Below are 22,809 nucleotides of genomic sequence, written 5' to 3'. Positions count from 1 at the left end.
TATACGTGAGCTCTCTCTATACAAATATATATATGAGTGTGTGTGCATAACATACCTAACACCATACCCTGTGCGAAGGGAGCCACAGCCATGCACAATACAAGTAAACACAGAGTGGTCCTAGGCAGCTCCAGAAAGAGTGATATCAAGAGACATCAACCCAATGAGAAACATGGCACAGCTCTGTCAGCCCCTTCATCAGAGAGCATACAGCAAGAAAAATACACACACACACACACACACACACACACACATCTACACAGTGGAGACAAACATACACAGCGTTCAGAGCCCTGAAAGTAAAGAAATGGAGCTCAACTGAGGCCATTAGTGTGCGTGTGTGTGTATATATATATATATATATATATATATACACATACACACACACACACACTAATATACATATGTGTGTGTGTGTGTGTGTGTCCATACATACACACACAATGATATGCAAAGTACTCACCCTATAGTGGGACTGATATTGTGATCAAAGTGGTCCTGGACGAATCGGCAAACAATGCTTGATTTCCCAACCCCAGTATCCTGAAAAATAAAGGAAAGCACACAGTGAGTCCAGGAGACCCTAGATACTTACTGCCCTTACTGCCCCATCACAACCAGTAAAACAAAAATAAGAGCAATGCAATACTGGTATCAGATACAGAATCCCTCCCAGACAAAGAGTAAAAAGGGAAAAGAAGGGGGTGAGAAGAGGGAGAGGGAAGCTTGACATTAATCAGAATGACTATTTTTGGTCTTTAAGATATGAACAAGTTCCCCAAAAAGCAGCATTTTTTCAATTTCTCTCTGCTCTCCCAAGAAGCCTTGGTAGAAGAACATAAATTAAACAGTCATAAAGGAAAAGGTACAGATGGATCACCGCATCTCCCCAAGAAATGCAAAGAACCTCCTCAGAGAGGAAGGGAATGCCAAGAAATCGATCCTGCCCTTTTCCAGACATCAACAACGACTGCCCAGGGTCCAATCTAAGGCATTAAGAAGTCAATGGAAAGCTTTCTATTTTACCATCATTAGAACTGACTGCAGAACCTCACCTGTACCCACATTTTGAAGACACTTGAGTAATTTACACAAATTTATCAGGAAGTGCCAGGAAAAGACAGGACTATGCACATAACTGCAATTAAAAAGAAAAAACCCTTGGCCTTTCCTGTAACCAGTTTTGCATCTTTTCTAATATCCTTCTCAAATATAAAAGGAGAGCCAGTATTTAATTTCTTTCCCCCACATTTAAACAAAACTGTATTGCCACTGCAAGCAAAGTCTTTATATCCCACACTTAGTAGAAAGCCATCATTTCAGCTCCCATATTTAATTCAAAGCTGTCCTTAGTCAGCTTAAAAGCCACAATAAATGTTCATGCTGCACAGACAGTTGTTTATCTACTGTGTTCAATCAATAGTAAAAGATAGATCAAAGCCAATAAAAGTGTTTAAAGCCAGCCCTGCAGCCTTTGATCAATAGCAGCAACACACCCTGTTGCTTTTCCCAAATTTGGCCTCCATTATCGACTCCAGCTGAGATCTCTGTGTGTTCACTACACCAGGGTGGCACAATGCATAATAATAATAAAAGACAATCCTCTCTGCTGAAACTGAGAATTAAGTAATTATTATCCTGGATTTTAACAGCTGTGGAGAAAAACAGAGCTACCACGTACTGAATGCGAGGAATCATGTTTCCCTCTGGTGGTGACACTGTTTTTGCCACTGCAAAGAAAGATATTGGTTCCTGTGACCTGATTGATGGTGCTCTTATTTCAGAGTTTTTTCCTGCTTCCTCATGGGGTCACTAAGATGGGCAACTGCAATTACATCCCTTGAGGAAGGGGAACTCTGGGGGGCTCCTCAACATCCACAAGCAGGGACCAAAACTCAGATCAGCTCAGAGGTTGGAAGGCTCAACCTCTTCAATTTTCAGTTCACCACCATTTAGTCCTAAGGTTATCTAACCTCTAGAGGTTTTAGTTTCTCCCACAGCTAAACTCAAGTACATGCCAGCTGTGCTATTAGCCCTCAAATACCTTAAGGGCTCCCTTAAACTTTGCTGCTGTGGTTGCTTTGACTACAGAGGGCAAAACATACTCCCGCTATAACTCCAGTGAAGCCAATGGAACCCCAGCACAATGTGAGCTGACTATGCTGTTCAGGAGCAGCCAATTTACAGCATGAAGGTGTTCAGCTGAAATAAGCCTCCCAGTCCCTGCTTCATTGCCTCAAAGACCAACTACATGAGTGCCATCAAACCACAGAGGGGAAGAAAATGAAACAGAAAAACGATCAGTCAACGATCACAATTCTATCGCTCTACTGGAAAGCTTCAAGGAACAGATCCTGTGATTCTTCCAAAGAATCCTTATCCATGTGAAACCCAATGGTTTCAGCACTGCATCACAATCAAGAGCATACCAATCCATGAAAGGAATAGCAAGCATGGAATATGTTCGTAGTAATTACTTTGAATCAGGGTGTTCTCAATGCATTTGCAATGAGCAAGAACAGCACACGCTGTCATTTACATAGTGAGAACAACTGGATGAGTCACTCACAAGACCCATTTCACGTTTTTCCCTTCTTCACAAACCTTGTAGCACACTTATGAAATATCAGTTATAAACTGCACTGAGACAAGCAAAAGAGGTTGGAACACAACCCACAGTAGGCAAATAGCTATTAGCACACCAGAAGCAGCCACAACTTCAGAATCTCCCCAGTCTGCAAAAATTGATATGGAGAATGGATATCAATGGAGAATTGATATGGAGAATGGCTTGAGCCCTGAGGAGAAGGATTTGGAAGTTAAAGGAAAACTAACCGTGAGTCATCAATGCACACTTGCAGCCCAGAAGGCCAACCAAACCCTGGGTTGCATCAAAAGAAGCATAATCAGCAGGTTGAGGGAGGTGATTCTGCCCCTCTACTCTGCTCTCATGAGACCCCACCTGGAGCATTGCATCCAGATCTGGGGCCCCCAACACAAGAAGGAGATCAAACGGTGGGAGCAGTTCCAGAGGAGGGCCACGAAGATGATCAGGGGGCTGGAGCACCTCCCCTATGAGGACTGGCTGAGAGAGCTGGGGCTCTTCAGCCTGGAGAAGAGGGAGCCTACAGAAAAGCTAGGGAGACTTTTTATAAGGTCACGTAGCAACAGGATGAGGGGAAGCTGTTTTAAACTGGAAGAGAGTAGATTCAGACTAGATGTTAAGATGAAATTCTCTACTATAACGGTGGTGAGATGCTGGAACAGGCTGTGGATGCCTCCTCCCTGTAAGCATTCATGGCCAGGCTGGATGGGGCTTTGAGCAACCTGGTCTAGTGGAAGGTATCCCTGCCTATAGCAGGGGGTTGGGACAACATGATCTTAAAGGTCCCTTCCAACCCAAACCATTCTATGAGCCTATGATCTCCAACAGCATCAGATATTTCTGATAAACACAAGAAACCAATGCATGCATGACCAAATTTTTAATTTTTTTGTGCCTTAAGCCTGAAAATGCATCCTTTCCTCTAAAATCCTTCACCCACAGATTCAGACATGAGGGTTTAAGAGCACAGAGCAGCTCCCACCCACACTTCTGCTCACAAAGAACCTCCTCAGCTCCTCTCAGCTCCCATCTCTGAAAAGGAGAGAAGCTGCATTTCAAGCCAGCAGAATTACAGCAAGCTGGCGACTCACTTGCAGGCAAACAACTGAGATGCTCATTTCTGTGCTGCTGTGGGTCAGCCAAAAGATTAAAAAGTAAAACACCACAAAGTTTAATACGAGTAATATATTAAAATAGAAAACTGTTTTCCCATTACAAATAGGCAGTTGGTTTAATCCTCTGTCCACGGTTCCAGACATGTGCATCCTGGCAGGAAAAAGAAATCAGTTCTTTAATTTAAATCTGGATGTCTCATTTATACGTTCACACCACGGTAGGACTCAGTCCTCCAAGCACTTCTCCAAATGGCACAGAGCTACAGGGCTCTGTAAACACACCCACAGTTAGGACCTTATTCTTCAGCCTGACACATGACAGCTTTTAATAGATTCAGATGGGTCAGACCCTACTGTGCTGAGCAAACTAAATCCTTCATGTAAATTCTTTCTACATCTGAAATGGAATAAATGTTGAATTCACAAGAAATCCACACATATTGTGACTGATGACTAAACTGCAGCCCCATAATTATGCACACTGCTGCAACAGCTATTTTGCTCTTGACGATGCAGAATCGTTCTATGCTATCTTAACACACATAGCTTTTTAATATGTGTAAAGTTAAATTAACCATTTAAAAAATCTTTTATGACTCTAGGATTGTGGAAATGCAAGAATACTATATGGTATTTCACATAAGGAAATAGCATGCTAAAAATGAACATACTGAAGAAACTGCCTTCTGCCCCCTCCAGAAAAAAAAAAACAGAACATCTGGCTTGTAATCACTGCAGATCTCATGACTAACTTCCCATTTCAGCTTTAAAAGAGGGTTCAGATACCCTGGTGACGGGTGCCATGACCTGAGCTGAGATGTAAAGAAGAACTGATCTCTACAAAATGCGAATGAAACGAGATTCCATTGAAAGGAGAGGAGATTTCTCATCAACTCAGTTAAATCCAACATGCAGTCTAAGGTATTTCAACTTGTTTACATTTTTACAGATCAAAAACGTCAGCTCCTTTAAACATGGTTGTTTGCTGTTGTTTTTTGGGGTTTTTATTCGGTAATAACTAAGATTCATTGAGATGTAGCCTCAATTAAATGGAGGAGTTGGACTGGATGATCTCCACAGGTCCCTTCCAACCTCAACTTCCAAGTGAAACATAGAATCACCAAGGTTGGAAAAGACCTAAAAGATCATCCAGTCCAACCATCCACCCATCATTAGTAGCTCCCACTAAACCATGTCCCTCAACACAACATCCAATCATCCTTTGAACACCCCCATGGTCAGTGACTCCACCACCTCCCTGGGCATGCACACAAACAGCCACACTCAAATACAGCCACCAAGGATCTTGTCAGCAAACCTCCTGGTGAGATAATTCTGCCCTGTGTCACCTTACATTTACAGAGAAACAGGAAGAGAAAAAGGCCAGGTTAACATACAGAACAAGGGTACAGTCAAAGAGCTGTGCTGCTCTCATAGAAGAGGACTTGCTCAGAGAGGAAGCTGGCTGTTCCTTGTTATTGAAATAAGGAACAATTCCTGGCTCCCAGTCATACAGTCATGCCAATGGACAAATTTCTTGGCTGGTTTGTTACTAACTGGAAAATAACAGAGGAGCTGGTTTATGCTCAAGATTTCCCAAGTTTTGTTACATTGACTTGATGCCTGCCAGCACCATCACAGATAGGAAGCAGAGGTTGTTGCTTTGCTGAGGGCAGAACTCCCATTGCTGAAGCAATTAAGATATTCAGATGAGAATATCTGAGTTGGTATGAAGTTGCCAAAAGGGAAAAAACTGTCCTTTATTATCAATACATTAATATTTTTTAATGCAGAATAAGGCACTCAAAATCTCTGCAACTAGTCAGGCAAATCTGAGGTAGAAAGATGTGATTTCAGCTTTTGGGACAGAAAAAAAAACCATGCAGAGGCTTTTCATTCTAGTAGCTCTGTATAGCACAGCTGGTTCAGACTTGGCAGTTCAGCCACTGCACATTAAAATAGCCGTTCTTTCCACTGTCAGAATTGGCCATGATTTAGTTTCTGATTTACAGCTGAATCCCCCTGGCCCGTTTCCATTAGCCACAGTGGGACTTTGATGGAATCTGAAAATTCACAGCAGCATAATCACATCACAGCGCTGCTAGATGGCTGGCATTTTATTAGCTATCAAACAGATAGCTAGGCCTGCACTCCCACATAGTGCTGGGCAAAAGCAGAGATGTGTGCTCAGCTCTAGTCAAGCCTGGTATCTCAGAGGAACATCACTCCTTGTGCAAGACCTTGCATGCAGCACTGAGATACCCAGCCTGCATTTCTGCTGCTTGCACTGATGCCAGCTCTTAGCCAAAAGGTTTGAGTAAAGCCAAGTACGGGAATGTTGCTGTCTTCAGTTCCAGTGCAAGGTAAAAATTCATGAAAACTGCTTCAGTTTACAGACTGCTTTACCCCTCTACGCCTGCCATTAGCATTTCAATCATTACTCAGAAGATCAGATGCAGGCAGCGTTGCAATATTTTCCATGTCTTACTAATCCAGTTACAGCTGCTCTTTAAGGCTGTGGCAGGCAGCTTGAGGAGCATCTGAAACCAGCTCTGGATTTTAATCAACTGTATGAACATACAAGGAAAAGTTATGCACAAGTGATTCCTGATCACAGTTTCCATGAATCATCCTACCCAATAAACTTCTGCTCACCTTAAACACATCCCTTGTCTTTCCCTGAATTTGGGTATCGCTTACATTTCTGAAGACACTGCTATAAGAAATAATACCTTTCACAGGCCCGGTGTCTAGAAACAGCCCTCGCACTGAATGAACCTGCCAAGCATTGGGCTTGTCCCAGTAAGGACCCAAGCACCTGCAGAGGGGTGGCCACTAGGAAGAAGTGCGTAAAGCTTCTTGCTGGATTCAGTTTTTCCATCTGCAAGACGTATCAAGTGAGCAAACCCCACGACAGCATAAGTACATAAAGGAAAATGCAAGAGCAGGCCTCAGGCTGACGCATGGGCTCCCAGCTGCTTCAGAAACATAATACTGCCTGTGACTGTGGGCTCAACCAGGGGAGAGCAGGCTGAGGTGCTCTGAAGCTCTGCATCCACTGTCAGAAGGCACTTCTCATTCAGGACATATAACTTCTGTAAATTCCAGTTCTCCGCATTGTAAGAAATAGATCGTTTCCATGATGAACAGATTGATTCTCAGAGCAGGTCTCTCTCCTATTGGTTTGCTAGCAGCCACCTTCCAGAACTGCAGCACTGGGCCATATTCAGCCTGCTATCCATATTAGCTGTTTTTTCTGCTCTGAAGCCCCTCCCAGACAGGCCCTCTGCCAAGCAGCCCATTCACCACTACCTTGAATTGACTTTATTCATAACCTCTGGATTCTAAAGAGCTTGAAGAAGCCTGGTGTTACAATGTACCACTGCAAAAAGCCCTCCAAGCAACATCGGGCACAGTTTTCATCCACAAGGGACATACTGAGCTTGCTGCAAGTTTGTGGGACATTTGATCACAAAACAAAGACCCAAGTGGGAGAACTGGAAGTGCAGTTTGCCTGCAGGACCTTTAACAAGCTATTGTGCAGTTTCCCAAACAAAAGGTATTTGCCAAATGAACAGGAACTCTACTGTTGGACACTGGAGTAGAAACACATTATCATTAAGGCTGGAAAAGACCACTAAAAACATCTAGTCCAACTACCAGCCCATCACCATGCCCACTAACCACATCCCCCAGTGCCACATTTACATGTTCTCTAATGCCTCCAGGAAAGGTGATTCCACCACCTCCCTGGGCAGCCTGTTCCAATGCGTTATCAGAGCTCCTCAAGATCCCAGAACAAACACATTCATATTGATGCAACTGTGTTTGCAAGGGCCGGGTTACTCCACATCTTATCACTTTTTCAGGTCCAGCTCTTTTGGTCCTCTCAATGTGAACTGCTCAAGAACATTCCTGTCTGTGTTTCTATTCTCTACTGTTGAAATACGTAGTAACATCAGCATCTTTTTATGCAAATGGATATACTACTCCCCCATCAAGTTAAGACAGTTTGTGTTTATTCTCCCACAACAAACACCCAGTCCCCTACTACACATCACTTCTAATTGCTAGCAGAATCTCAGGCCAACACAGGTGTTGAGGAGCATGAAATAGCTGCGGAGTAAGGTGTTTTCCTCTGGTATGCATTAGAATTAGATTAACTGTAATTCCCTCTGCTGACAGGGAGCACACTGCCTGTTCCCAGAGATGTTTTTCTATCCCAGCCAAGTCAGTCTTGTCATATTACAGCACAATCCCTCCTCGCAAGTTTGCAAGGACTACATTTGGCACAGAAATTTTGGCTTCACAGGTCCCAACTCACTGACTCTTAAACGAGAACAGGAGTTAGTTGATTTTACCTCATAACATTACTTAGACTGTACGTGTGCCTAGATCATACAGTGATAAGGAATCTCCGAAGTGTACGGAGAGTGAGTTTGTTTGATAAACGCATTCTCACTACTACCATAAACCCTAAAACATAACCCTAAAATCCATCTTAAAAAAAGAAGAAAAAAAAACAAAAGTATCTGCTAACCAAGCCTTAGTGCATCACACACTCACAGATAAGGTAGCATTATCTGATCCCTTCTCTATCTGTTTTCATTTGGCCACACTGAGTAGCAAAACGCACACAGTGACTGCCCACTCTGCCTCTCCTTGGATCCGGACGTCTCTACAGCCACCTCTCCTGACACTCATTCCTCATAGCAAAACATCTGCTGCCAGGTTCTGGGCTGACATACTAATGTGATTATTCAGCATGTGGTTTCCTTCCACGTGCATCCTGCACACATCCTACTGTGGTAGGAAAGTCGGGCATGTACAGTTCCTCTGCTATCTGCTTTACTTGGAGCCAGTGAACACTGTCCTATTTCTTCTGCCATTTTGCAGATTTTCTCTGAAAGCTAAAAAAAAGCATCAAAAAACAACAAAACTTTTCTTACATTCACTGTGACAGGTTCTTTTCCTTGCCCCATACCAGGTCCTTATCTCAGTAATCTGCCAGAGATAGAAATGTCCAAGTTTCAGATACAACTTCAGTATTTTGTGGCATCCCTTCCTCTTGCATAGGCAAAAATGCACTTCCTACATTCCCCCAAACCTGTTGTGCAACATTAAGATCTCTCCATCTATCTACTTTTGTCAGAGGCTCCAATACACACAGTGGCCTCGCCAAACCAGACAGTACAAAAGCCAATAACATTTTGTCATCCTTTCAAAGGGATGTGCTTGGCCAGAGATGAGAGCAGCTACTGTCTGCATAGGAGCTAATGTTAACAATAAATTCACTCTCCAAGAACCATTCACATCTTTACACGTGAAATATTTTATGAATCCAAAACCAAACTCTCTTCTAAAGAGCTTACAAGATTATTATTCCACTGTCCTAACAAAGGATCCAGATGTGGGGACTCAAGGGATGGTACATTATCACTTTGAAGGAAGTCAAGACTGCTGGAAAGACAACCTCATCATACATGGTCCAGTGACTGAACTGGCATTAAAGCAGCAGTAAGGAACAAATCCTTGTTTAAAACTGCAGTAGCAGTGGGTGCAAGGACTATCAGTCACTTGAACTACCCACAGTCCAGGAAATCACAGAGTGGCACATACAACTGCTCACTCAGAGCTTACAAACTTGGCTGCTCCTCACTGACCTACAAAACTCCTTCTCCCCTTCCTTACCCTAAAATTGGCACGGGATTACAAAGCAATCTTTATACATAAAGAGGGTGGTAGAAGGAAAGGGAAAACAAGGTTACTCCCTTTAAAGCTATTTTTTAAAATAACTCCAAGACAGTAAAAACAAAGCGACAGTGCAAAACAGAAACACAGATAACACACAAAAAAGCATGGCCCGTGGGTCAGCCTCAGAACCATCTCAGCTCCTCCCTCTTCAGCTTGACTTTGTAGACACAACACTGCAGAATACATTAACACTGCAGTCAGCCTAGAGATTTAAAGCATAGGAACACTCAGTTTTTAATGCTCACCTATTTCAGTCATAAAAACTCAAATCCATATTCTTAATTTAAATATGTATGTCTCATCGATGCTCATACTGCAGCATAAGCCAACCACACTGCCATGTTAGCACAAGGGTGGACAGCAGAAACAAAAGCATCCAGACGTTATTAACATCATTTAGAAACTGCTTCACCATAACAAACTTCCATCTGGTTCTCTGCATCTTCTCTTACACATTCCCTTCCCCTCACGAGTTAACAAATTCAGCACAGTAGCTGAACCATCGAGAAAAACAGAAGATATTAAATTAAAATCAAAGAGCAGAATCTCAATCATTCATTTCCTTCTGCCCTTGCCAGCATGTGGCAGGGAGAACTGCAGAGGAAGAAGTGCTTAGTCTGGTGAAAGACAGGAAACTCAGTGTTTACTTGCATTCCATCACCTAAAATTGTGGCTTTTGGGGATTCTGGCTAGTCCCTTAAGATGCTGAATTCCTTGTTTTGAACATCCTCTACTATTTCAAGTAAAAGCGTGACCTTTGTGAAATAATAAAAAAAAACAACAGCTAGAAGTAAGGTGGTATCAGTGCAGATGAATGCTGAGATGAGAGGATGAAACAAGAAGGAGCAGCTTTCAAGAAGCAATCACTTTGGATTTATGGTACATGCCAAGGAATTTGCAAATTAAAATAACCTCCCCCAGATGCAAGGGGACCAGGTAGGAACCCAGCAGTGCAAAGGACACCTTAATTTTTGACTTGCTCATGCTTTCACTACAGCAAAGCAACTTTGGAACATGCCAGCATGGTCACAAGCTGCGCAGAAGCAATTCCGTCTTTCGGGGACCTCGAGGTCAAACAAGCCACTGGATGATGAAATAATAGGGAACACCTCTGATTCAAATGGGCTGCTTCTAAACAGATCCTATGGCAAAGAGCAGCAACCCCTGACACTGCTGCCCACGAAGGAAGCTGCGCCACAAAATCTAAGGCTGTAAAACCCTTCTCCAAAAGCTGGAGGGCACTGCAATGCAAAAGAGGGCATTTATATAGGAAATAGCACCACCTGGTGACTCCTGGTACTAAGGGAGGAGGAAATGAGACAACGTGGCCATAATAGAAAGGGAAGAAAGGAGAAAGGAGCACTGGCTTAAATGCTCAAGTGAGTTAGGAAACAAGAGCCTGGGTAGGGAGGGAGGAAGACAACATGGTAGAGTTGCAAGAACTAGACAGCTGGGATAGATAGATGGAAAGAAGAGTGACTGACCACCTTCCCTCAGAAGCTTAGGCATCTCGCTGCTGTCACCAAGGGACCACTGCACAGCAATCAGTGGTGTGAACATAGCAAGGGCAGCTGGAAAGGGTTCTCCATACCTCATAGAAAAACTGCTGCATTAAAAGAAAGAAACAAAAAACAAAACCCTGCAAAGTACAATTGTTGAACAAAATGTCAACCTGAGGGATTTTTACCTGCTCATTTTCCTGTAGCTGTGGGAATTTATAGAGCCATTATCACCCAAACATGATTTGTGCCTTTTCTTTATTTGCCCTCTACTCGTCTCCAAATCATAGGATCCTCTTCACCAAAGCATAACAAAGAAGGTATATTTACCCTAACAGAAGTCCTGAAAGCAGCAAGAATCATCTGATACTCTTTGACACAGCCTTCCACCTCTCCACTCTACCACCTCAGTTTACCTTAATATCTCCCTGTTGCCCTCTTGCTGATGTCCCCACTCAGCACCACCAGAGATAGTCAAATACGATCACTTCCATGCTTGCCACTTCATTTTTTGGGTGAGGAAGTGAAAACAGAGTGCCAGTTTATCATCAGATATTTCCTATGGTGGCGCTACAGATGGGTGGTGATCACCACTCAACACCTCCCTCCCCAGCTATGAAGGAGCCAAGCTCAAGCCTAGATGATCTCTTGAGCATGTGAGACCTTATCAGGGATCAGCTAAATGAAGCTGAAGTAAAACAAAGAAAAAAATTAAGCCCTGTTTTAATGCTTATGTATTAAACTGATAGTGACAACTATCTGGCAACTCAGAGATTATTTTTGGACAAACTTGGGAGACCTTTAACACACACAATGACATCCTTCTCCTACACTCTCTAAATGCCTGTTTGATATACTGCTCTTCACATAGAAATTCCAATTAGAATACAGTAAAAACATTTGTGAGTAACATCTGCTTAAGAATTCAGATAATTAGCCTTCAAGCTGAAAAAAGGGATAGATGTACAAGTCAACATACCTCCCATTTTCAATGATAACAAGTATTGATTGCAGGCTGTTATCTCTACAGGCCGCATGTAGACACACCAGCATAACAATCTGGTCAAATACTATTCATCATCATTGTGCAACGTAGCAATGAGAGAAACTAAATTCAGTTTTTAGACTAAAAGACATAAATAACCTGAGGCTTACATAATTCAGTAAACACATTAGGCAACAGCATCCTGACAAATGTTTTCGAGTATAGTTTGGCAGCAAAAAAAGAGAAACAATTCTGTGTTATTCTTCCCAAACCAAAATCTTTTCTTAAGTGAACCTTCCCTGCATATATTTGCAGCAGCTGAAGCTTTCCAAACAATTGTACGACAAGGAGGTAGTCTTTGACCTGAACTGCTGTTTCTCATAAGCCCAAGACACCATCTCTCCTGTTGAGAAATCATATCACTAAAGCCAGAATCTCAAAGTACAGACTTGTTACTATACCTTACTAAGTAATAAAGGAAAAAATATATATATACTTTACTCCCATAGAGATACTGTCAAACCCTCAAGTCAGTCTGGAGTCAATAATCCAATCCAAACATTTATAGTTTTATATTACAGACTGTCCACAAATCCCAGCCTGGATGAAATCTACTTGGTTTACTGCTCAAATACATTGGTTTGATTTCTCCCACTAAAAGAAGGCAGCAACTCACACGCAAGCACATTTTTACACAACAGTTCTATATACTATTTGAAGAAATGGCTCTTGGTATTCAGCTTACTATTTCAGTAATACCTATATTGTCAGGCAGTTGCCTGGAAAATGTGGATAGGTAAGCTTGAAGGGAATTCAGCCCTCTTACAGTCTCCTCTAATTCGTTCCCAGGTCACCTGCAACTTATTATTGTATTTAATACCTAAGAGGAGGAAAAAAAACACACATACTTTGAGTGCTGACTGAAACACCAGTTGAAACTTCCACGCTGGAGAAAGGACAACCTCTCTTGCATCAGTGTGTGACAGCGAGGAAGGCGGCATAGTTTCAGCTATATAAAGACATTTTCCCTAACAAACGGAAACCAGCATCACAGCTCGAGATCTTTGCTTTGAGTTAATGATGTTCTAGCAAGTGACACAGTACCTAAGAACCACAAAAAGCAACTTCTTACCCTCATACACTTGCTCTGCCCCATGCTTTCTCTGCACATGTTGAACCCAAGCCATTTGTGACAACCAAGAGAAGATTATAGTTGGCCAACTACCAGAACCCTGACAAACTATCTCCCCCCTACTTACCAGTTCTTTTCAAGCTGATGCACCCAGCACCTGTAAAGTTTGGAATCTCTTGTAGCCACAGAAGCCCTGAAGTAGTGAGATTTGGTCAGCAGTCTAAAGGTTGTTCTATTGCCAACAGCATATGCTCTTGTCCATCCAGGATGCTGTTACAATTTCCCACTTATTTAAAACAGCATCATATAGGGACCCACCTGGTGCATTCTCCTCCGCCACTCACAGAGCAGGTAATAGCAAGCACAGCACAATAAAATCCAGGGCTGAGTTTTGTTGTCTGTGGATTTATTGTGTGTGATGTTATGAACATACTGAGGGCAAAGCTATCTGGACCAAACAGGCTAATAAATGAAAGACAGCATGAGGCTGTATCCTTTAAGCAGCTGTTTTCTTAAATGTTTTCACATCTCACTGATTTTCAACTTGATATCTCCCAAAGCTGGTACCACTGCTGTCATGGAATTCATGTTTTTAGGGAAAAGCCCCTTAAATGAGCAAAAACCATTTTGGTTGTTGTTACTGTTTATGTACCGTCCTCTCTCTACCACAAAAGTAACTAAGGGTAAGTGTCTAACTTTCCCCTGTGAGTCAGTTTGAGTGTTGATAATGTAGCCAATTTTTCCCCACTTCTCTCAGAAGCTGCAGTTCAACCACAATGACCAAAAGCACAGAAGCATTGCAGCCCTCAGTTGAAAACACAAGGGAACATGTCGAATGTCTGCACTAAGCCACAAAGTTCAGTATAAGCAGAGCTCAGGAAACAAGAATAGCTGGGCACTGGTACAATAGGATGTAACCCACAGTTGCCACTGACCATAGGCACAGTGACAGGCAGAGGGACTTATTGTATGACACGTAAAGTGGTCCATAAAAATCACACTGGACCTTCCCTTTTAGCTACAAGATTTACGGCAGGGCATTCTCAACCAGCCAAAAGGTACTGCTTAACTTAGTACAGTATAAACAACTATCCTGTGAGTTCAGTGGGAAAAAATGTTTTGAAACACAGACGAAGCAAAGCTAACTAAGACAAAGTTACATCTTAAAAAAAGAAGGAAACTGGAGGCTGAAACTAAGGAAGAAGCAGCTGAGTTTTTCACCCCATGTTTTTTTGTTTGCTCTGCATGACTTTGTTTCCCTACTTTCAGCTTCTCTTTCCCTCGCCCCTTCTCAGATTTTACTGTGTTCCTCTTTCTCCCCTACCAGTCCTTTACAACTCTTCCAGTCTACAAGCCCCCGAAGTTCTCTCCCTCATTCTTTACTCCAGCCTAAAGGAAAATGCAAACCTAATCACAACATTCTGCATCAACTAAATTACCTAGTCAACTAAAGCAGCACCTCCATAGAGTTTAGCATATCGCGAAAACCAAGCAGAAGGAAAACTGAGCTTTTAATGTTAAATGATAGCAATAGCTCAAGATCTACCTTATTTCAAATACTTAATTAGGATAGACTTTTTATCTCTGTCCTCCACATAGCACCACATTCAGCTGTGCAGGAAGGTATGTGAAGAGCTTTAAGATTGGAAATCAGTTCAGCCTGTTCAGCTAAGGCTGAAGGATGTATCCCAGTGCTTTGAATTCAACGTGTGCTTCACAAGGACCCTACTCAAATTAGGGCTCCTGTAACATAAATACTGATGTAATCTTCTGTTATCTGGTTTTGTAAAGCTGACATTTTTGTTGCTTAAAACATATTCCAGACACTTGTCCAATGCTCAGGCATGCTATTAAAGACACCTTGGAGAGGCAAAAAGATAAATTAATGTAGAAGACTAATAGTGTGCTACTAGTCTTAGATCATAGCATTAGATTATACTGCTTTGCAGGAGTAGTAATGGTTGATGAGACTAAATGTGGGACTAACTGCTTAATTTCTTCATAGATGTTCAAGCAAACCGAGACAAAAACAAAGCAAGATTTTTGCTGAATTGTTCACAAGAATGATATTAAAAAATAAAAAAAAGCTGATGTAAAGAAGGAAACTAAAAAAAACAACCCTGTTTGTAGCACCCTCAAGAACTGATAATCCTAACAGCAAGATTATCATCACAGTAATTACAAAAGTTGAAAGCAGTATGGGATACACACCACGAAAGGTTTGTGGCCTAAGTGTAATTGGAAGCTTCCAGGTCGTACCATCTTTAAGAAGATACACTGAAAGGGCTGATTTTCTGACTCTTAAAATACACTGACTTATATTTAGTTCACTTAAAGGAAAAAAAAAAGAAAAAAAAAAAAGTGGAAAAGTACTTCCTATTCAATAAAAGAAATGCGTTCTTTCTCACTTCCCACATCCCTCCAGGAGTTAACCAGTTGACAGATTCACCCAGCCACATTGAGGAAGTGTGCCTTTGTGCACTGCTAGCAGTGTCTGTCAGCCAATGGCAGTTTTCTTGAGTTAACAAATGCTATCTTAAGTAAACAGTCATAATATTTGCTTCCACAGATGGTAGAAACTGCTTGAGATTAAAGTTGCAACTGCATGTGGACAAATACCAAATACCTGTTTTAATATGCTTCTAACTCCCAAACTACTAACCATAGTGATAATGTGTTTTCTACTAACCATAGTGATAACATGTTTTCTCTCTTTTAAGTCAAGAAGCTAAAAAAGCATTCAAGTCCCAAGAGCCAAACTGAGTCCTGGTATAATCCTATGCTGCAATCAAGTGAGTGCTCTCTGGTATGATCTTCACATCAAGCCCTTGAAGCCCAGTGATCTCCACTACAGCTGCCCTCCATTGGCACCAACCAAATGTTGACCAAACACCTAAGGATTCATCTTCTGCCACTGAATTCCCAGCAATACAAAAGCAAGGAAACAGCATGTCTAAACATACACAAGGTGGCAAGCTACCAGCAGGGCTACAAAGATGGTGAATGGTCCAGCGGACAGGATGGATAAGGAATGGCAGAGGTCCCTGTGTTTGCTCAGCACGGAGCAGAGGAGCTGAGGGGAGGCCTGATGGTGGCTGCTGCTCCTCACAGGGAGTGGAGGAACAGCGCTGAGCTCTGCTCTGTGTGACAGTGACAGGGCCCGAGGGAACAGCACAGAGCTGCAATGTGAAAGTTGAGGGTTAGGAAGAGTTTCTTAACCAGACAGCGGTCAGGATCTAGGAACACGCTCTCCAGAGCAGTGATCCTGGCACTGAACTGATAAAGTTCAAGGAGCATTTGGACATTGCTCTCAGATGCAGAGACTGAATTCTGGGTAGTTTTGTGTGGAGCTGGGAATTGGAGTCAATGGTCCCTTCCAAGTCAGGGTACACTGTGGTTCTATGAGTTTATGACTACAAGTGTAAGATAGAGAAGGTCAGTTATTCCAGTGCATGTCACTGGCCACCAGTGCACATAGAAGGGTATGTGAGTGACTTCAGGCCTGTCTCACCACTCTGCAACATAGCATAGAAGAACTGTTAAGATGCTATCTGTACTTGAGCTTTGTTTGCTCCAGAATTAAATAGGCAAAAATAAATCAATTGATCAAAACTAAGCCTACTTTAAGAAGCTCTTCTAACTCTGTCTCTGCAGACAGGCTCAAAAATAAAGGAAAACCTGCTTCAAGCAGTGCCAACTCTAGGTATAAGACTGATACTATAAGGCTGATAGTTATCATTTTAAAAGATTGCTCTGACAATGTTTATAATCCACTGCGGTTGCGCACAGCAGAGCAACCAGTCCAGCCGGGACATTCAGTGACGTCAGCCACATCCTGTCACCCTGCTGACACACAGGAAACGATCACATTGGGACACGAAGCATTCAGGAGCCGGATCTCATGCACGTGTGCTTCCATGTGTTTCCCAAAACAAGAACTCCAAACACTAAGTGCAAAACCAAAGAGACTACCCTACCCTCCAAAAAACATCAAAACCGCACACTAGAATTTATGTTTAAAAATAACCATGTGGAAATAAAAAACATTTGTTCCCCTGACTGCTGTTCAGCTTCATTACTGGCTCTGCAAGCCTGGAGACTGTAAATTATAACATTGGCATTTGCTTACACAAGACAGCGCGCCAAAGCATCCTGCCTTTCGTGTCCACTGACTGCTTGCAAAAGCTTCTGCTTTCCTGCCTGTGGTGGTGTCCAAACTTAAGGGGCACAGCAAGCCTCAAAAGGGAGCAGAGCATTGAGCTCGCTCTACCCTGCCAACCAGCAAGGCACAATCCAATCATGCAGTGCAATCAATTAGTGCTGAATGTAGAGGAATATAGAGATATATTTCTGTTGCTATCTGAAGGAAGCAAAGGGGGAGAATAAACTGGCTTAAACCTGCTGCAAAGTTGAGTAGGCTCAGCAGTCAAATGTGCAGATGGGACCTCACTGTTCTCTACAACTACAACAGGGATGGCCTCTTCTCCTAGGTAACTAGTGACAGGATAAGGGGTAATGAGTGGCCTTAAGTCCTATCAGGGAGATTTAGGCTGGATATTAAGGAAAAATGTCTTCTCTGAGAAGTGAGGCAGCGGCACAGGATGCTCATGGAGATGGAGTCACCATCCCTGGATATGTTCAAGAACCCTGTGGATGCTGCAACTGAGGGACATGGTCAATGGGCATGGTGTGATGGGCTGATGGCTGAACTAGATAACTTCAGCAGTCTTTTCCAACCTTAATGATTGTATACATAAGGGAAAGTCCATCAGAAAAATAGACCTCAAGCAAATAGGAAGCCATCTTCCTCCTCCCTCAGAAGGCAGGGCCAGTCAGAAACCCAACAGCCAACTCAGTCCACAAAATGGGGAGCTCCCATCTCACACAGGGGGCTGTGGACTTGGCTCCTGCACCAGACCACAGGGCTGAAATGCCTGTGGAGCACACTGCCTATCTTATTCAGGGCAAAAATTTCTTCCCTGCAAGAATCCACTCAGGATCCAACGTACCAATCAGGGTGAAACCTCCCAGTTTTCTACCAGCCTTCCTGACCCTTTTGGAGGAATCTCTGACTACCCACCTGCTGAGCATTGTCTGGCCTCAGAAGCAGCTCTGGGAAACACAAGGAAAGGAACTATAATGCCTCCTGATAGAGGTAGAGGTGATGACCAAGAAGTAATACCATGATCTCAAACCACCACCCTATATCAACAGAAGTTGAGATATGGTCACCAGAGCAAGAAGAAAAGTGCTGCCTTACACCTGCAGAGTCTACAGCCTCCATACATTTTCATCAGATACAACATCCCACCATCAAAATTCACCAGTACTGTAATCTCTATACAAATGCAAAAGCCCTGCAGATTCAGACGCATTTGCCTAAGATCAGCACAGCTACTGCCTATTCTGCCACTTCCCTAAATCGGATTTGAATTGCAACAAACAGTAACAAAGCAAACTACTGCTGTAAAAACAAGTCTTACTATCAACACAAATCTCAGACAACAGACTTTAAATGTAAGTTTAAAAATACAAAACAACAAGAGGGTTTTCTTCCCCCATGCATTTTTCAGGGTTTGTGACTGCCTCATACACTACCTCAGCACTACTTCAGCTCTCCAACAACAGTCAACCACAAGCAATTCTTTTTCTGCTTAGTTTATTAGTGACAAAAAGCTTCCCATTAGGACAACTACTGAAAATAAAGCATTTTCAGTTCTGCCTTCTGCTACTTCAGAACTCCCCTGTAACTACCAGCCCAGTTGAGCTGCTGTACACGAAAGCAGAATTTGGCCTCCACGTTATCCTTTCCCTAGAAAGATATTCAGGTCATAACATAGTTTACTGACTTATCTAAGTAATTCCACTAAAATTTTTGGAAGATGCAACAAAATAAGTGTTTGGAAATACATCAAGAAAGCAGTAAGGACCAATTGCAAACAGCATCTGAAGACTATTTGCTAGCAGAAAGCATCTTCCAGTAAGCAAGGAAGTAGAAACACAAACAAGTGGATGAAAAAAATGAAGTATTACACAAGCAAGGTTTAGGTGCTATGTCTGAAATAAACCTTTTATGCCAAATACATGTAAGCTTTGGAAGGTAGCCCTGGGGAGAATAGAACACTTTGTATGAGGTTTTAGAGGAAGTCTATCAGAAAAGCTTTAAGAGAAGCTTTAGAACCAAGGGATGCCCTCTAAGTGTCTTTCAGTCCTAACTCATCTGGTCCTGTGATGAACAGTCAGAAGATAAAAATGTAATGAACAAAACAAAAAGGAAGGCAGCAATGGAGGTCACTTGAGATGATAGTTGGCAAGTCACCTCCCTAAGCCTCTCTGAAGTGCTGTTAAAGTTTCCTCAGGAAGTGACAAAGACAAGAAATTTCACCTCAGTTCTAGACCAGGCAACGTCTGCTGTGGCTGCCACACATCCATGCCAGGACTTGGCAGAGGGCCGTAAATCACTTCTCAGCCTGCCTGAATACAGTGTCAGCAGCCACAGCACAGAGCACTCCATGGCCCCATTAGGACAGTTGGACGCCATTCCCCCCAGCCACACTTCAACACAGGAAGAGCACACTTGGCCCTTCGCCCCACGCTCCTCTGCTCCCTCCCTTGGGAGGGTTTTCACTCAGGACAGGAAAGTCAGCCAGGCCAAATGGGAGCTGCAGTTCACATCCCCCACACCACAGCTGAACCCTGCTCAGCACCAGAAACCACTAACATGGGGGCAACTGATGTGAACAAATGTGTCAGAGTGAGAGGCTAAGAGGAATTTGGGGCGACATGACAGGGCTTGGGGAGCAGATGCTCAAGCAGTTGCTTGTACTAAGATGGAGGCATTCCACAGATGGATACATCACTGCCCAGCAGCGATAATTTACCAGGTGAAGTAGTTCCAGAGCAGGCTTGAGGCCACTTGCACGGCTGCATTCTCAGGATAGCTATAAAATTCTATCTGCCTACTCTTCCACCTGAGGCCATGAGGCACCAAGCCATTAGGAAGGCATCCTGTTCCTACCAGCGCAGGAGCAGACAGAAACCACCTCACTTCAAAGAGTACTGCTTTCCCAGATCCATGGGAATAACTAAGCTCCACAACCAACAAAGCCAGCCTTCCAAATGACTCACACACAGCTTCATTTGCCCCAAAATTCCCCTCCATCATTCTCCTGCAAGTATTTTCTTTAGGTAAACCTCAGGATTATCTCCCTCTTGCGTCCAACCCCAGGCTGCTCTAAATTCCTCCTATCACACCCACAGAGTTTTAAAAAACACAAGCTACTTCTGAGGAAGAACGAGTGAAATGCAGACACCAAAATCCAAGTTTTGATAGATTTACATTGAAAACAACAGGCCAACTTCTCTTCTGTGCTGCAGCGTGACCCAGGCAATGAAGAGCTTCCTCCAAGAGCCATCAACTTACTCTGTATCTCTGCTGCTATGGCTCCAGGACAAATGTTGGTCCTGTAGCATGACAGGAGGAGTAAGCAGAATGGAGCACAGCCCTAGTTTCTCTATTCTCACCCTCTCAGTCACACCTTCTATAGCCAAGATGGGCTTCGAGGTATGCGGAGATGCTGCCTTTGCCAAAATTAAGCCAGCTACAAGCTCCCCCTCCCTCAGGAATGCTGAGCTGGCAGAAATAGCTGAAGTCCAGGCTCTCTGCACAGCTGAGGACTGCAGACCATCAAGGTACCAGGGCAGAATGAATCAATGACCCTCCTCCTCTGCTTTGTTCAGAAATGGAGAGCAAGACAGGTTTATAAAGCAACTAAGTCCTTAACTTCTAATGAGAATATAACCTCATTTTAGGACTTGGATATGTTGGACTCAACTGATTACCAAGGGCACTACCAGATACAATACGGCCTAGGACTGATGGAGAAGGCAGCTGTTAAGGATCCTCTCAGTAGATGCACAAACAAATTTTAAGTTACTGTCTAATTTGAAGTAGATCAGCTGACTGATGACTGCAGTTGTTCACACAGACAGAAAGTATCCCCTTTTTGGGAGCCTGAACCTCATGAAGGGATTTGACATATGAAGGATTCCTTACTTTTGGAAAACTAGAGCATCAACCCCCACAGCAAAAGAGACGCTTGGGATGAGAAGAGATAGCTTTCTAGAATTATACACTATTAAAACCCAGGAAGGAACACCCCTCTAATCATAATCTACTAAACAAATATAACTACAGATGCTTACATCTTCCTGAGGGTTTCAACTGCCACCCTGCCACTTTAATGAATCTATAGGAGTATGCAATTACTCTAGGAACACAGAGCTGCATTATAGCTTTCTTTTGCTCTAAAAAAAGTAAACAGTTGCCCTGCAAAACCTCCAATACATGTCAATCCTACAAAACAGCAACAAGCAGTGGGCAAGAGGAATGTCATTTCACAGGACACTTCATCTCTATAAAATTACAGGATTTTCTACTGGGGGATAAAAAAAATAAAGATATATCCACATGTTCTACCACAGGCTTGTATAAACCACATTTATTTTGTCTCCGTGCCATTTTAAAAGCTGAAGGGGGGAATTCTCATCAAGAAAGGAGGCATGGTCATTGCCAAACACTTTGGGTTGAACTCCCCATGCCCTGGCACCAAGTCCTGGCATAGCCTCAGAGTAAAGTACCCATGCCATCCAGACTAAGGGTCAACACAAGCCACAGGAAGCAGGAGGGATGGCAGCAGTTTGTTTTCCAAACCTTCAGCTCAGTTGTTTTGCATGAAAGAATTCACTCTAAGTTTTCTTCCTCACGTAGCTCTCTGAATGTTTATGGAGATATGGCACTAAAAGCTGCCTAACTCACATCCCACATATAGGACATCACAGAATTATTCCATTTGGAAAAGACCACTTAGATCAGCAAGTCAACCATCAACCCACGACCACCAAAGCAAACAACAGCACTCAACTGGCCGCTGTTGGAGGGGGACGGGGCTGTTTGTCACCCCACCAGCACGCTAGGACAACACAACTCCATCCGTGCAGGGCAGAGCGGGGGCAGGCGGAGTCAAACTGCACAGCTAAGCACATTGCTGCTCCAAATGTTAAACGCACACACACACAAAAAAAAAGAAAGAAGTGAAAGACGAGACAAAAGTTGCAAGAAAGACACTCCTGTAAGCAGTCGAGTGAAAGACGCTTGCAAATAAACCCACTCCAAGCCGTAAGCTCAGCATGCGGCGAGCAACCAGGGGGCTGAGGGGCTCGCACCACGCCAGCGTCCCGGTGGGGTCGGGCCGCCACCTCCAGCCGCCCCGGCCCCACGGTGACGGGGCTCGGAGCTCGGCTCGGGGGTGGATCCGGGGACCCGCCGGGGTCTCCAGCAGTGGGGAGGGGGCGACAAGTCCCGCCCCCTAACAGCTTCCTCTTTTCAAAAGAAGTTCAAAACTAACAAAAACATTAGTACCAACTAAAGAAAGGGAAAGCCCCCTCGCCCCCCAGAGGCTGCTGAGTGGAGGAATTCGCTCCGCCGAGCCGCCCGTCTCGGCTCCCACCGCCCGCCGGCCCCGGACGGGCCCGCTGGAAGGGAGGCAGCAAATCTATCCCTTTTCGCCCTCCACCAGCCGAGGGAGAGGGAAGCCCCCCGGCACACGGCTCGTCTCCGCCGCTACTCACTCCAAGCAGACACACTTTCAGCTCGCGTATCGCCATCATCTGCCCGGGGCCCGTCCGCTCCGCATCGCCCAACGCCGCCGCTCCGCACT

General features: G+C 43.6%; 1 protein-coding gene across 1 annotated transcript in view; it reads right to left on the bottom strand.

Annotated features, from left to right (window-relative positions):
• Window positions 1-22,809, bottom strand: part of RAB31 (RAB31, member RAS oncogene family) — a 53,552-nt gene extending 30,743 nt beyond the window's left edge. Inside the window, exons 1-2 of the mRNA XM_085539735.1 lie at window positions 22,721-22,809; window positions 464-543 (exon numbers count right to left, since the gene is read on the bottom strand). Coding sequence (XP_085395861.1) covers window positions 464-543; window positions 22,721-22,759 — 119 coding nt within the window. The 5' untranslated portion in view covers window positions 22,760-22,809. The remainder of the gene's footprint in view (window positions 1-463; window positions 544-22,720) is intronic.

The sequence above is a fragment of the Coturnix japonica genome, chromosome 2, assembly GCF_054131305.1.
Source record: "Coturnix japonica strain WE chromosome 2, WE-NBRP24, whole genome shotgun sequence".
NCBI lineage: Eukaryota > Metazoa > Chordata > Aves > Galliformes > Phasianidae > Coturnix > Coturnix japonica.
The sequence above is the reverse complement of the archived record's forward strand: the minus strand, read 5'-3'. Positions and strand labels throughout refer to the sequence as shown.